At 36.0% G+C, this 15,651-nt stretch overlaps 1 protein-coding gene across 1 annotated transcript in view; it reads right to left on the bottom strand.

Annotated features, from left to right (window-relative positions):
• LOC111155560 (cubilin) overlaps nucleotides 1–15,651 on the bottom strand; it is a 257,013-nt gene that overhangs the window by 224,216 nt on the left and 17,146 nt on the right. Inside the window, exons 10-15 of the mRNA XM_022515785.1 lie at nucleotides 15,232–15,327; nucleotides 13,041–13,159; nucleotides 12,668–12,854; nucleotides 11,396–11,508; nucleotides 8,604–8,838; nucleotides 1,170–1,351 (exon numbers count right to left, since the gene is read on the bottom strand). Coding sequence (XP_022371493.1) covers nucleotides 1,170–1,351; nucleotides 8,604–8,838; nucleotides 11,396–11,508; nucleotides 12,668–12,854; nucleotides 13,041–13,159; nucleotides 15,232–15,327 — 932 coding nt within the window. The remainder of the gene's footprint in view (nucleotides 1–1,169; nucleotides 1,352–8,603; nucleotides 8,839–11,395; nucleotides 11,509–12,667; nucleotides 12,855–13,040; nucleotides 13,160–15,231; nucleotides 15,328–15,651) is intronic.

Raw genomic sequence — 15,651 nt, 5'->3', positions numbered from 1 at the left:
TCTGTTGTAACTGAAAGTTCTGTACTACCTAGAACACCAAACATCAGTGCTATTTTAACATGGCCAATTTGGTCCACTCAAATTACTTTTTCTTTTGGCAGCAAAGTTCTGGGACAGCAGTATTTTATTTCTATATTTAACTACTTCCTCGAAATATCATTGAGAAAGGAGAAGCATTTCAATATTATCAGAATGATTGATATTTTCTAGTACACGTATATCTAGGAATTAATGTGGGAATGAAAAAAAAAGCCTCTAATTTTAATTTGATGGAAAATCCATGCTACTGTTAACATTTAAAAGATTATGTTGTTGAAATTTTTCAGGGAGAGGTAGATTTTCCCAGTCACTCCCAAGGGTTTCGAATCCATTACAACTGCTAAATTACTAATGAATTTAACTTGTGGAGACCCCGGTTTGACAGCCACACCTTTCTATCCTTTATGAATAATTCCATAGCACTCCATTCTTCTCTAATGGACTTAGAAAAGCATATTGTCTTTTATCACTACGGCAAGGACTACTAAGATTTATGGAGACAAACAAGACAGGAGCAACATAGGAACTCAATCTTCTCAATGATCTTTTCAGTCTACAAATGCAGAGCAGCATTTCTGATATACCCATAAGCTCATGGCCTTTTTTTTTTCTTCTTCTTCTGTATTTTAATCTTTTACTAATGTTAAGCAGGAGGGGCACAGACTGACTTCTCTTCTCCTAATGACAGTTATCAATATATTCTAAGCTCACCCACTAACAATCAATTTCAACACAATTGCTATCATTTTTCTTCACAGAGCACTATAGTTAGCTTGTGAAATAATGCGTCAGTTACACTAGACAACTGAAGTCTTGATTCTGCATTGGAAAAGATAATCATTACTGTTTCTTTTGTTAATTCTTCCATTCCCTCCTTAGGGGACTGGGCTTCCAGGAAATGACATAGAACAGTAAGGCAATCTGTTTCCCAGATTCAAACGAAACCCAGAAGAACCAACAAGCTGACACAATTAAGAATAAGGAATTAGCAAGACTTAAGACATCAGCTGCCTATTGAATATATCTAACTACTGCTAGAAAATTATAGTCATCCATAGGTATCACCAAACCATACTTCCCCTGAGTTCCAATCAGGTCATGATATGTTCTATCCAAATACGATTGTTTACCTCAAGATAATCTTTGCTGCAATCATCATGGTGCTCCAGACTCAAGGTCCCAAAAGTAAATGTTATCAAGAGCCCAGGACTGGTTATTACTTTCCAGACACAATCTCTTCCTGGAGGATAGTTTCCAGGATATCCCGGAGATTTAATCGAACCATAAGTACCCGTCAGTACACCTCCACACTCTAAAATAAGAGGAAAAATAACTTTATATTGTATACAAATTATAATTTATGTAGAGTTATCACAGTCCTTACTGCAAGAAGACAAGCTTTGTTGAAACAACTGTGTGCCATTTGGGATGCCCTCATAAATTAAACAAGGCTTTCATTTTTCCAGTTTGATACAGTTATAAATCTAGGAATATTAGCTGATAAATGAATGAGTCACTCCTGCATTGCGCTCTGTGCTTATCAGCTATCACATGGTGATACGATTTTAAAATACAGTGCTAACTGTCTGAGGGATGAGATGATAGACACTTCTTTTCACTTTGAAAGAGATTAACTTCTGTATAACTTTTTAAAAGTTCTGGTTCTTGAAAAGTTCTTCTTAACTCTTAAAAAGTTCTGGAACTTCTATTACCCCATGTCTTTCAACAAACCAGATTATTTTATACATTAGAATAGTTAAGTGCTATGTAATTTTCATATGAGAAGATTTTTTAACACTATGATATAATTAAACTCTTCATTTTATAAGTGAATAAAATCAAACGTCTATGGGTGGTTGAGCCACTTGCCTTGACCAGGAATGGAGTGAGGTAGAGGCGGGGCAAGGCTTTGTGACACCCACACCACTACCACTTCATTAATTACCCCCCACCAACCCCCTAAAGTTGTATATCAGTGACTGAAGGAATCTTTTCTTTATTAATATTCACATTTATTTAACAAAGACTCTGATGGCTTATACAAAATACTATCCAACATCACTCATCATCAGGGAAATACTATTCAAAACCACAATGAGATACCACTTCACACCTGTCCCAATGGCTAAAATTAACTACACAAGAAACAACAGGTGCTGGTAAGGATTCAGAGAAAGTGGAATCCTCTTGCACTGCTGGTGGGAGTGCAAACTGGTGCAGCCACTCTGGAGAATAATGTGGAGGTTCCACAGAAATTTAAACATAGAACTATCCTACGATCCAGCAATTGCATTACTAGTTATTTATCCAAAGGGTAGAAAAATACAGATTCAAAGGGGCACATGCCCCGATGTTTACAGCACCATTATCAACAACAGCCAAACTATTGAGAGAGCCCAAATGTCCATCAACTGCTGAATGGATAAAGAAAATGTGGTATATATAAACAATGGAATATTACTCAGCCATCCAAAAGAATGAAATCTTGCCATTTGTGATGATGTGGCTAAACTAAGTGTATTATGCTAACTAAAATAAGTCAGTCAGAAAAAGACAAATACCTAATGATTTCACTCATGTAGAATTTAAGAAAGAAAACTAATGAACATATTGGAAAGGGGAAAAAAGGAAGAAAAAAAAAAAAGGAGAGAGAGGGAAAATAACCATAAGACTCCTAACAACAGAGAGTGGACTAAGGGTTGATGGAGGGAGGTAGGCGGGGGATGGGATAGATAGTGATGGGGATTAAGGAGAGCACTTGTGATGAGCACTGGGTGTTGTATGTAAGTGATGAATTACTAAATTCTACTCCAGAAATCAATACTGCACTGCATGTTCACCAACTAGAATTTAAAATAAAAAATTGAGAAAGAAATACTACTGTAAAGTTGAAAAACAGAGATGATAAATAAAAAGTCTAGGCTGCAGTGAAAATAAATTAGAAAAAAATAAAATAGATGACATTTCTGATATGCATGATATACGATTTACACAGCTATGCAGGTTACTTAGACAAGTCTCACTGCCAAGGCAAAAAGTGAAACAAATTAGTTACATGATTCTCACTGTTCCTAATAAGAAAACACCTGAGTTGCTCAGAGGAAGAGGAATTGCCTAAAATTTAGTAGTTAAATTATTATATGGATAAAAAATTACAATATCATAAGCAAAGTAAAATGTTAATGGTGCTCCGTGAAAAAAATTCAATACATAATACAAAGAATTAACATCTCTGATATATGAAGAGCTTCTAAAAAATAGAGACATCAAGAGCTCACTGGCAAAAATTCAAAAGTCCTCCATACTTGGAAAAGATGTTCAGTCTCACTCAGAGCAAGGGACATACAAATAAAAACTTTGCTGAGATACCATTTCTTGCCTCTCAGAATGATACACATCCAGAATACCGAAAACAAATGATCAGCATGATCCGTGGTACATGGAGAAGTAGGCACTCTTGTATATTGCTGATGGGAATACAAGGTAGTACAGCTCTTACAGAAGAGATTATGGCAATGTCTAGCAAAAATACAGACATTTATTTTTAGACCAAGTAATCACAATTTTAGAAATCTATTCCAAAGAGACACTGGCAAAAATGCAGTAAGGCAACTTCCCAAGGACTCTGTTGCAATACAGTTTGGAATTCCAAAAGACTGGAAACTTTAAGCTAAATGTTCATCAAGGGAGGGCTGACTGAATAGACAGTAAGTGAGATATCCATGTAATGCACACTATGATCTCATTATGGAGCAGTCTCTAGGATATATCAAGTGAAAAAGCAAACTAGCAACAGTGCCTATTATATGTTACCATTGTTTTTTTAAATGGGGGAAACTTGATCGTATGTGATTATCTGCTTATATTTTTTAAATGGAAGGGTAAATCAAAAACTAATAAAAATCGTTTCCTTTGGGAGAAGAAAGGAACAAGACAGAAGGGACAGGGATGAAGGTTAGACTTCTCTAAATTTATTAATGAATTTTGATTTGGCTTTGGAAATATGAATATGTTTTACATAATTATAAAGTAAAATTCAGTAAAAATGAAAAAGTGAAATCTTTAAAATCACAAACAAAATGAAACAAAATGAAAGAACTGTTGAACCAACAGTTTAAAGATAGAGAAGAGAAATATTCCAAGACGCTTTAAAACACTGTAAAGTTCGAATACAGAGCTTGAGTGCAACACATATTAAGTACAAAAAGAATAGCCAAGGAATACTAAATGGCTTTCAGTTATCATATTATTAGTAATAATATTGATATTGTTATTTTGAAAATTCATACAGTAGGATTAAGTACACAGGTAATATGTTGATGTCACTAGAAACCAGGATTTTTCGAAGTGAGAAGAGGTATAAATATAAAATTAAAAACCTTTAATTTCAATATGCAAATATATTGGAAGATAATGAAGAATACATGATATGCTTTTTCCTTAAAACTAATAAAAATAGGGGCACCTGGGTGGCTTAGTTGGTTGAGTGTCTGACTCTTGATTTTAGCTTAGGTCTTGATTTCAGGGTTGTGAGTTTGAACCCCACACTGGGCACCATTCTGGGTATGGAGTCTACTTAAAAAAGAGTAATATTTAGGGGCACCTGGGTGGCTCACTGGGTTGGGCCTCTCCTTTCAGCTCAGGTCATGATCTCGGGGTCCTAGGATCAAGCCCCGCATCAGGCTCTCTGCTCGGTGGGAAGCCTGCTTCCCCCTCTCTCTCTTTGCCTGCCTTTCTGCCTACTTGTGATCTCTGTTTGTCAAGTAAATAAACAGAATCTTTAAAAAAATAGTAATTTTTTTTAAAAAGTAGCATTTTTTAAAGATTTCTAATTCCTTCTACTAAAAGATGTATAGACTTTGTTCAACCTAGGAGCAATAGCCACTCCTACTACCCAGATTATAGAATCTAAATACCATTACCCATTAGAGGAGTACAACTCTTCAGAGAAATAATTGGTTCCAGTCCTAACACAATAAACATATAGGAAGAACCTGGAACATCTTTCAGAGCAGAAAGCAAGGAAGTTTCCAAAGGTAACTAGAATTGGGTCAAAGAGGCTTAGAAACTAACTTGAAAGTTTTCCCACTAGCCAAATATGGAACATTTTAACATAGGAAAAATCTAGACTGGATTATAATACATCAAATATGATAAAATATGAGTTCATATTTGGTACTAAAACCAAAACGAAATAAAAAGAATAACAAGTAATTGTTCATTCTGGAGAAAGCTAGGAAACCAGGTAATTAATTTGAATACTGGAGAAAAATAGGGGGAAGAATCAAGCATTTATCCTACCTTTCTTGACTGATCTGTATGTGAGAGTAACCAAATAGTTGACATGGGAAAGGCCTACTCCACTGAAGAACTCCAGATAATAAATAAAGAATAAAAGATAAAATTCAACAGCCATCATTTTGAAAGCCCCAATTAATCTAAACAATTAGCCTATGGGTTGCTAAGGCAAAAGGGAAGCTTTCTAATAGAAAGATCAACCTGAGAAAATCAAAACACTCTAATCAATGTTGCAGTCATGACAGGGAAGCAAATAGACATTGAGTACCTCCAAATGTGATCCTTTTTGTCCCCCTAAACATTAAATTCAATTTGATCAAACCATTCTAGCGAAGTCTAGAATATGGGAAAATATGCAAGACAAACAACAGTTTCTGTAACACATCAATATAAGCAATGGTTACTATTTGGTAATAATAAGGAATTATGGTTTGTTTTAGTTTTTATTGTCTTCAGGCATTGAGAAGCAAGCAGTGAAGGACTGTGATCCTTCAGAGGAAGAAAGCACAAGCAGTGAGTCCCATATATTCTCTCTGTGTGCCTTTCCCAAACTGCAGTGCCGGACAGTGGAGTCCAAGTAGCAGTAATACTCCTACTGGGTGAAATAAACAAAACTTGGGATTTGGGGCCCCTAGAGTAGCTGGGATTTTGGAATAAGGTACTATAGTGAAGACAGCTGCATAGCCATAACACCCAAAAAATTTATGAGTTTTCCTTGAGCCCTTAGCTGTCTTCAGCTGCATGTACACAGGCAAAGACTACATTAAAAAGTATGAGAGCTATGAGACATAGTCAGAATCTCCAGCATACGTATAATCTGAGTTCCAGAAGGAGAGAGGAAAAATGACAGAAGCAGAGGAGGACAACCATGCAATCATCTCAATAGATTTAGAAAAAGTATTTAATATACTTCAATATCCATTCATGATAAAAATTCTTGACAAGCTAGGAATAAAAGGTGAGATGGCTTAAAAACATTCATAAAATCTTTGACACTTTTTTTTTTTTAAATCTTTGACACTTCTTCCACTGAGGTGGGGTCTGTGTCTCCTCCCCTTGAATCTGGGTGGGCTTATGAGTGCTTTAACCAAATAAAAGTATGGCAGAAATAACACAGTATGACTTCCAAAGATGGGTCCAAAAAACCCATGCAGCATCTGCCTGGGTCTGTTGTAAGTCTTGCTCTAAGACAGACCAAGTGCCATGAAAGAAGATCCACTACCCTAAAACCACCATCAGAGAGGGGCTACATGGAGGCATTCAAGTCAACAGCCTGGTTCAACTCTTATCCAAAAGCCAGCATCAACTGAGTGAGTCATCTTGGGTTTCCAGCCTAGTTGAGCCTGTAGATGACTACAGTTTCAGCCAACATTTAATTGTAACTGCTTGACAGATCAAATGATAATTGGGCCCTTTCCAAATTCCTGGTCCACAAGATCAGAAACATAATAAAATGATTAATGCTCTACAAAACTAAATTTGCGGGTAATACAGAAACAGTAATTTGGAGTGAACTTCCTTTATCTGGTAAGAGTTATCTACAAAAACTTACATCTAAAACATTATATTCAACTGTTAAATACTGAACAAAATTTCCCCATGAGGTTGGGAACAAGAAAATAATGCCTACTCTACCACTTTTGTTCAGTATGGTTCTGGATGTCCTAACCAGGCAACAAATAAGTTAAGGAAAAGAAAGAAATGATAGTTACAAAGATTGGAAAGGAAGATGTTAAAAGGAAAACCACAGACCCCAAACAGTATCACTTAGGCCAAGTCCCCCAGCATGGGCTTCATACCTAATCTAATTGCACTTTCAGCCTCCCCTAGAAATGTAATCTTAATCTGTCAGTCAGGAATTTTCCACTTAGGGCCAATGAGTCTGCCACATGGGCTCTCTCCATCCCCCAAAGGAAGATGAGGTAATCTGTATGATTAGACCCCTCACCTTTTGCATTAAGGGAAGACCTTGTCTGGAACAATCTTTTTCTTTTGCTAATAGTTACTTGCCCTATTCTTCTTCCTATAAAAACTTCTCATTTCATACAACTCCTCAGGGTTCCCCTTAGTTTGCTAGATGGGATGATGCCCCATTCATGTACTGTTTAATAAACCCAATTAGATCTTCAAATTTACTCCATTAAATTTTGTTTCTTAACAAAGAAAAACACTCTTTACTCACAGATAACATAACTGTGTATGTAGAGAAATCCAAAAGAATCCACCAAAAAAGCTGTTAGAATTGATTAATGATTTTAGCAATGTGACTGTATTCAAAATCAAATATTTTTAAAAATATGTCGTATTTCTATATATGACAACACATAACACATAAAATTGACATTTTTGTAAAACAATGTCATTTTATATAGTATAAAATATTAAATATCTAGAAAAAACAACTAAATATGTGGAGTAAACACTGGAATCTATAAATCACTGCTAAGATAAATTAAAAAGAGCTAAATAAATACAGAGATAGTCCATGTTCGTAAATTGACAGGGCTAATATTTTTAAGAAGTCATTTCTTCCCTAGTTAATTATAGATTCAAGGCAATGCCAACAAAATCCCAGCAGATTTTAGGGGAAAATGAACAAATTGATTCTAAAACTTATAGGAAAATGTAAACGATCTAGCATATTTTAAAAGAACCAAGTTATAGGACTTACACATCAGATTTCAAGCTTCAATAGTTAGTTAAACCAATGTCGCACAAGGACAGATAAATAGGCCAATAGAAAAGCTGAGAAATTACAGAAATAGATGCACAGATTTATTTAGGAATGAATTGGAGATTCAGTGGTGTTCTATCTGTTTTTTTACCTGTTTAAAAATTGCACAGTAAAAAGCTAAAAAAAAAACAAAAAACAAGTAGAGCCCCAAAAGACAAAATAACAACAGAAAGAACAAATTATCAAATGGTCATTAAAATAAGGAATACTAAGGAAGGAACAACAATGTCTTCAAGAACATCGCTGCAATGAGCTATTAGTAGAGTTTGTAAGAATGCTGTTTGGTCATTTCATAAGGGACCCATTAAGACTCATGGTTTTTAATCTTTCTTATTCATCCAAATTTTGTTATCTCCAAACACAAAATGAAATTCCAATTCATTTTAGATTTATTTGATTTTAAAAGAATTATAAAAGTATGATATAATCCCTAGATCTCAAAACATTTAATGTTATCGACAAGTCTAACACTAATGAAGAAAACTTAATAATTTCAAGATTTTGCTTGATTTTTCTTCACGTTTACACATACCTGGTTTCTGCGTTTCCCATCTTATTGTAAAGCCTCTCTCACTTCTGAAATGTTCAGAATGGAGATGAAAATAGAGGGCATTGTCACTACTGAGGAAGTCATGAGGGAGATCAGAGCCACAGAATCTTCCAAGCTGGAGTGCCGCAGAGGACTCTCCATCGTGAATCTGAAGAAACTCGTGTGGACAACTGCTCACTGATTCTAACCGGAAAAAAGTGAAAGTGATATGCAGCACCTGAAAATGTAAAGGTCACAATGTATTGTTTTTCATTTCCATATTAATTCTAAAGCATTTCTCCCACTAATTAGGAAGCATTCATATTAAGTCACCTTTCAAGAGACATACCTGTAATTTCCCAATTATCCACAAATACATATGAAAATCTACAAATTCAATAACTTGTGTTAAAAATTGCTTAGGCTCCAGCTAATATAAAAATATATCAAAAATCTTAATGAAATAGATTTTTAACAACTTTATTGAGGTGTAATTGGTATACAAAGAACTGTACATACTAAACGTATATGATTTGATGAGTTCTTGGACATACTGCCAACACCTGTGATGCCTTCACCACCATCAATAGGCATATCCAACACCTCCTAGAGTTTCCTTGTGTCTCTCTTTTTTTTTTTTTAGTGGTAAGAGCACAACATGAGCTCCATTGTCTTAACAACTGTTGAAGTGCACCATAACATATTGCTAACCACACATACAGTGTTACACATCAGATCTCTAGAGCTTACACATCTTGTGTATCTGAAACTTTATACCCATTGAGTTGTTACTGAATAGATTAATGAAATACATTTACCAAGATTTCATTAAACTGTGAAGTCCACTAAATATAGGCCCTTCAAATGTATAGCTGACAATGCTCCCACATCAGTAAAACACATTGGATATTTGAAAAATCTACCTTGAGTTAAATGTAATTGACTAATATTACCATTCACAAGAATTTATATCCCGGCCTCCTCAATACCCTGTATGTGTAGCATACCCACAAATGTTTACTGACTGCCTCCCCTCGACCAGGGATGCTGATTCTTGAGGGTTCTCTGTACTTATCAACAAGATACTAACAGACTGACAACCTTAGGTATAGACTGAGTAGGTGTGTGTGTGTGTATAAGGTCAGTAAGACCTCAGTGGTTGGATATCATTAAGAGATGAGTAATAACAAGAGTGGAAGATAGGGAAAAAGTAATCTGAAAGATTCTGAGCATACAGGTAGAAGAGAATAAACACAAAAATACATTTCCACGTTAAAAATGTTAGAATGTACAAACTTAAATATAATAATATAATTAATAAAATAAAAAAGATTTTGTATGGATAACATCACTTAAAAGAGCCAAACTACTAAAAGGAGGCTGTTGGATTTGATTCTCATTATGATCTAAAAACCACAACAGTATTTAGCTAATGAGAAAGGATATCAGGATATTTTTGAAATTCTATATGAGGATAGTTTTAAGATTCGTTATCTAACATTGCATCATTTTTGTCCTTGAAGTAATTTCAATAAAAATCAAATAAGTGTTCATGAATAGAACTACCCTGATTTCTATAAAATTCCTATAAAATACTATATTATGTAAATGGTGGAAATAAGAAGATGCAAAATCACAATAATCAAGAAAAATGTCTTTTTTTAACAAATCAATAATAAAAGTATTAAATTTTTTTCATAAATGACTTTTCTTGAAAGAAAAATGTTTTCAATGCCAGGAAACAGAATTCATGAACACTTAATGGGAGGAAGGAAATTCACATAACATACCCACTGGGAAATCGATTTTGGAGTTGATGCTATTGTGGGGCCACCAGGCCCCAAAGAATCCTCCCATCTCAAGGGAAAAACTGTGTGGTGACCATTGTACAATGACCCCAGTAACATTAGTTTACTGGAAAAAGTTTACAGAATTTCAAGGGAAAACCTTATCTATTCAGACATACAAAGTTCATTTTAATGAGTCTAGGAGTTGGTTGAGAAATAAATATTTGGAAAAGTCTGAGTAATGAATGCTGGGGATAAAAGCACTAAAAACCTCAGGGTCAGATCTTGTGTTCATGCAGCCATTCAGAGTCACTGGATTCAGTCAAAAGGCCTGGGCTTGGGTCCGGGCTTACCACTTACAAACCATGTGACCTTGGACAAATCCCTCAGCTGCTCCAGGCTCCCTTTCCACAAACTTAAAATGATAATAGTAATTCTTATCTTTCAGGGTAGGGTTACAAGAGTTAAAATACAATGACACTATGTATGTAAAGCAATTAACAGCACAATGGCACAGAGAAGGCTCTCACAAGAAAACCATCTTCATAGTTGTCCCCATTTTGCATAATAATTAACAAAACACTGAGGGGTCATCTTCAAACAGGACTCTCTCAGGAACAACATGACTTTACAAATTCCAGGCTTGCAGCGGGCCAATCCCTACAGAGAATTATCCCTACTGAACAAAACGTGGAGTTTGCAATCAGACAAACTTGAGTTTGAAATCCAACTGGTCTAATTACCAGTTAAAAAGTGTTTTTTATAAAAGACTTAGCTTCTCTTCATTTCCATTATCTCAACTATAACATGAGGACACTATCACCTATTTCAAAGAGTTAGTATAACGTTTGAGAAAAGTGCACAAAATACCTAGCCCAAAGCTTGACACCTCGCAGGCCCTTAATATATAATGGTTGGATTAGCACCATATGTATTTTATGTAATATGTACTCATATCGCATATTCATGTATACAGATCCACGTTTGGGCAGGAGATACCGCATTTACCTTTCCCTCTTCGGTTCGGATAACCCAGAAGCAGTTGACATCATGTACGTAACCAATGTCAGGGCCTGTATAGCTGAAACTTCCATTCATCCCTGAGAGGGACCCTCCACAAACTGCCAAGGGAAAGAAGATGATTTCTGCTTTACAGCAACTCTGCAAAGGAAGAGTCTAGGCAGCTTTAACACTGCTGCTGAAATATTGGAGAAGTCTGAGTGATTAACGCCAGAGACAAATGCCCTGCCATTCTTTCTTCTCCCCGTCCCCCTTCTTCTTGGACACCCTCCTAAGTCCCACCGGTTGTTGGAAGTCCACTTGGTATCTCCTTATAACCACCATAAGCCTCCCCTGCCTCTTTTTGTTCTCCCTGACTCCCATGCTCTCTGCCTCCATGTCTTGGCCCCCACACAGCTTAGTTCCAATCTTTAGTTCTTATCTCCTCTCTGTCATTTTGTGTTAGACTCGTCTCCTCAACCAGAAGATAAACAGATAATATGTGGAGATAGTATTTTATGCTTATGTCTTCACAGCATCTACCAGCGTCCTCAACGCATAGTATAGTCTCAATAAATGTGCTGATTCCGAATCAAGAGTTATACGAGGGGGCTGGAGTAGTCAGAAGAGGCTTGATGAAAGAGATTGAGGCTTGAAGGTGAAGTACTCCTGAGGGACAGATACATTCGGATGTGAGGCAAAGGAGATTTAGAGATGTCTGAGGAGAAAAATATCCCAAATAAAGGAACACAGCAAGGTAGTACATGGGATCAGGTAATAAGAAAACACTCTGGCTTGGAAAGGGAATATTATTAGGGAACTAGTGAAAAACAAGGTTAATTGGATGGGGTAAGTCCTGGTTATAGAGAATAATTGAAAAACAGTCCCAATCTTTATTTAACTGGTGGGCAATGGGGAATGACTGTGTTTTCTAGAGCAGGAGACTGACATGATTTAGTGCAATGTTATAGGGAAATGAAACGGCTGCTGTAGAGAAAACTCTCCCTAAAGAACTATACTACCTTAGCACATTTTGTTTTCAGGACAGACATAATAAAAATGGCAAATACTAATTTAATTCTTCCTTTGAAGAAAGGTTCTTCTGGCTACAACTGAGATAAATATTTACCTTGTAAATTCTAGACTACCGCAGCAAGGGAAGGCTTAGTTGTAAGCACTTGAACCACATGACAACAAAGTAGAAGAATCTGAAGTGGGACTCATTAAGGGATGATCCTTCCATGCTGTGAGCATCTGTGAGCAAAGGAATGCTGAGTGTACCTTGCTGGGGAATCTGACAGAGGAGTCCAGTCCAGGAGCGTGTGCATTCACAGCTGAAAGCATTAACGCCATCCACACAAGTTCCCCCATTCAAACAGGGGTTGCTCAGACACTCGTTTATATTTTCCGTACAGTTGATGCCAGCCCAACCTGATTCACACTTACAAAGATAACTGGAGACTGTTTCCTAAGGAAAGAAAAACATAGCGCCATAAAACAAATGAATAGACAATAAACATGAATCAATTCAAATAACAAAGAAAATTAGTGTTAAATGATGTACATAGCAGGTGTTGAGGCATGAACATCTGGTAGCCTAACTTGCAATTCATTGAAATGGTAATTGCTAAGAAAGGAAGAATAAAGGACTCACAATGCACTGTCCATTTAAACAGGGGTGGCTCTGGCAAATGTTACTGAGTTGCACACATCCATTTGGCCCATAACCATTTCCGGTATACCCCGGGAGACAAGTGCAGAGAGGTAAGGAACCTGTTTAGAAATCAAAATGGAAGGATAAATACAGAGCTCCTCGATTCAAACCCAGTAACAAAACTCAGGCTCTGTTGTCTAGATAAGAAAATGCCCAAGTCAAGTCTGCCTATCTCTCGGGGCAGAAACACCAGGCATGAAGAGAAAAATAATAGAATCTTTCTTTAATTTTTATCTTAAAAAATAAGAAAGGCATTATGCATTTCCAATACTTTATATACAAATTGGCACTGGTACTGTCAGTCCATTTGTCATAGTTCTGAGTTGTGGACAAGTGTGAGGTACACCAAGGGAAAGGGGAGTTTCTCATGGAGGGGTTGACAGTAGAAAAGGGTATTCTCATGAAGATGGTATCTGTTGCAAACACTGTACCGATATTGACTATAATTTGGTACTATTTTAATTCCCATTTATAGGTGAGGATAAAGCACAGAAAGATTAAATGCCTTGACAAAGGACACGCAGTTAGAATATGATGGAACCAAGGAGAAAATCAAAATCCAAGCAGTATTTTTCTAGAATCCATGCTCCTAACTACTTTGGTATGCTGTTAATTATTTAAAAAACATTTAATAGTCACAGTACATACATACATATATATATGTATATATATATATATATATATATATAAATTATCTCTATATATTATACATATACATATATACACGTATTTTTTTTACATATGTGTATAGATATATTACATCAGTAAAAATAAAAGTGGCATTTGGAAATAGCAAGAGATACGATATATTATTCAATAAATGAAGTTGGAGCCATGCATTTGAGCAAAAATTCCAAGCAATATTTGATGCCAAAAGATCGAAGATCTTAATGTTAAAAATAAATGAAAGTACAAAAAGAGCAAGCAGTTGAGTTCTATAGGAAAGGCCTAATTCCAAGAGGAGAAAATCCTATAAGAAAAGATTTATCTTTTTGACTACATAGAAATTTTAAACTTCTAAATAGAAAATACCACCACAAAACTAAAATAAAAACAATGTGCCAGGGGAAATACATGTAAAACATTACACATGTAATGAGATAATATCCTTAATACATAGTGAAATTTTATAAAACAATGAGAAAGCAGATGAACAAAGGACATGAACAAATAGAAAAAATAATAAAGCCAATAAATATGTAAAAAGTATTAATTACTGAGGTGTCTGGGTGGCTCAGGCGGTTAAGCATCTGCCTTCAGCTGAGGTCATGATCCCAGCATCCTGGGATCCAGCCCCACCCACACTGGGCTCTCTGCTCAGTGGGGAGTCTACTCCTCCCTCTCCCTCTGCCTCTCTCCCTTTGTCTGTTGTGCTCTCTCTCTGTGTCAAATAAATAAAATCCTTAAAAATAAAATAAAGTATTAACTATTAGTGTTCAAAAATGAATTTTGATATGGTCAAAATTAAAATAATGGGAAGGCAATTTTTGCCTATAAAATTGACCAAAATGAAAAATAACAATAGTATCCATTATTGTGAAGGGTGGGATACATGTATACTTTCATGCACTGTTGGTTAGTATAAATTGATACATTTCTGGGAGAAAATTTAGCAATACATATTTTTTAAATTATAGGAGGTGAAACTTCTCTTACACAGCATTGCAGACACTGTTGGCTATCGCCCTAAATCTAGTTTTCCATTCTTTAGTAGTGAATTGTTTATTTTAACTGGGGGCATAAGCACCTGAAATAAACTACATTTCCCAGCCTCCCTTGCAGACAAGGTTAGCAACAGGTCTCAATCCTGGCCAATGGCATAGAAAAGAAAGCGTTTTTAAAGGGAGTTGACAGATGGTCCTTCCTCCTTTTCTCCTTGCCATTTTCTCAAATACAGTCATAAATTAATTAGCTTGCTCAGTTATCTTGGAAAATAACTGCTGGGTTAGGCCATACCAGAGACCATAGTCTATCACATTAAAAAATCCAATGTACAGTTTTAAAACAAGGCTTACTTTTTGGTTTGAAAATCAAAATAGGAATTTTGAAGGTAGGGGATTTTGTTTTTAAAATGTTGATTTGTTTTAGAGGGTCCTATTAAGATACCCCAAACCAGAGGGAGAGTCATCACCGAGAACCGAGGAGCATGACGCGTCCGGGTGGCAGCCTCCATTATTGATGGAGCAGATGTCAATGGGTGTGCACACTCTTCCATCGCCTTGATACCCTGATGACAGCAAGAGCAGGGCATAACACACAACATTAAGAATATTGAAGAATCCCAATCTGAGAACCAAGGATCATGAACCAGGACAACCAGAGATCTTCTATCATCAGAACAAAAAAGCTAAATACGAAGCCACATACACATGGGAAACAACAAACCTTTACAAATTGTGAAACAGCCTGTGGAGATAATGCAGAATACATCACACATGTACACCATAGACAAATTTCTATCATTAAGAGGAAAGGACAAATAAGAATTGGGAACCTGATTGCAGAGACAATGTTCTGGGTTGTTTCTCCCGACTAAAATAAAAAATAAAAA

The sequence above is a fragment of the Enhydra lutris genome, unplaced genomic scaffold, assembly GCF_002288905.1.
Source record: "Enhydra lutris kenyoni isolate GAN:26980312 unplaced genomic scaffold, ASM228890v2 scaffoldscaffold42, whole genome shotgun sequence".
Taxonomy (NCBI): Eukaryota; Metazoa; Chordata; class Mammalia; order Carnivora; family Mustelidae; genus Enhydra; species Enhydra lutris.
The sequence above is the reverse complement of the archived record's forward strand: the minus strand, read 5'-3'. Positions and strand labels throughout refer to the sequence as shown.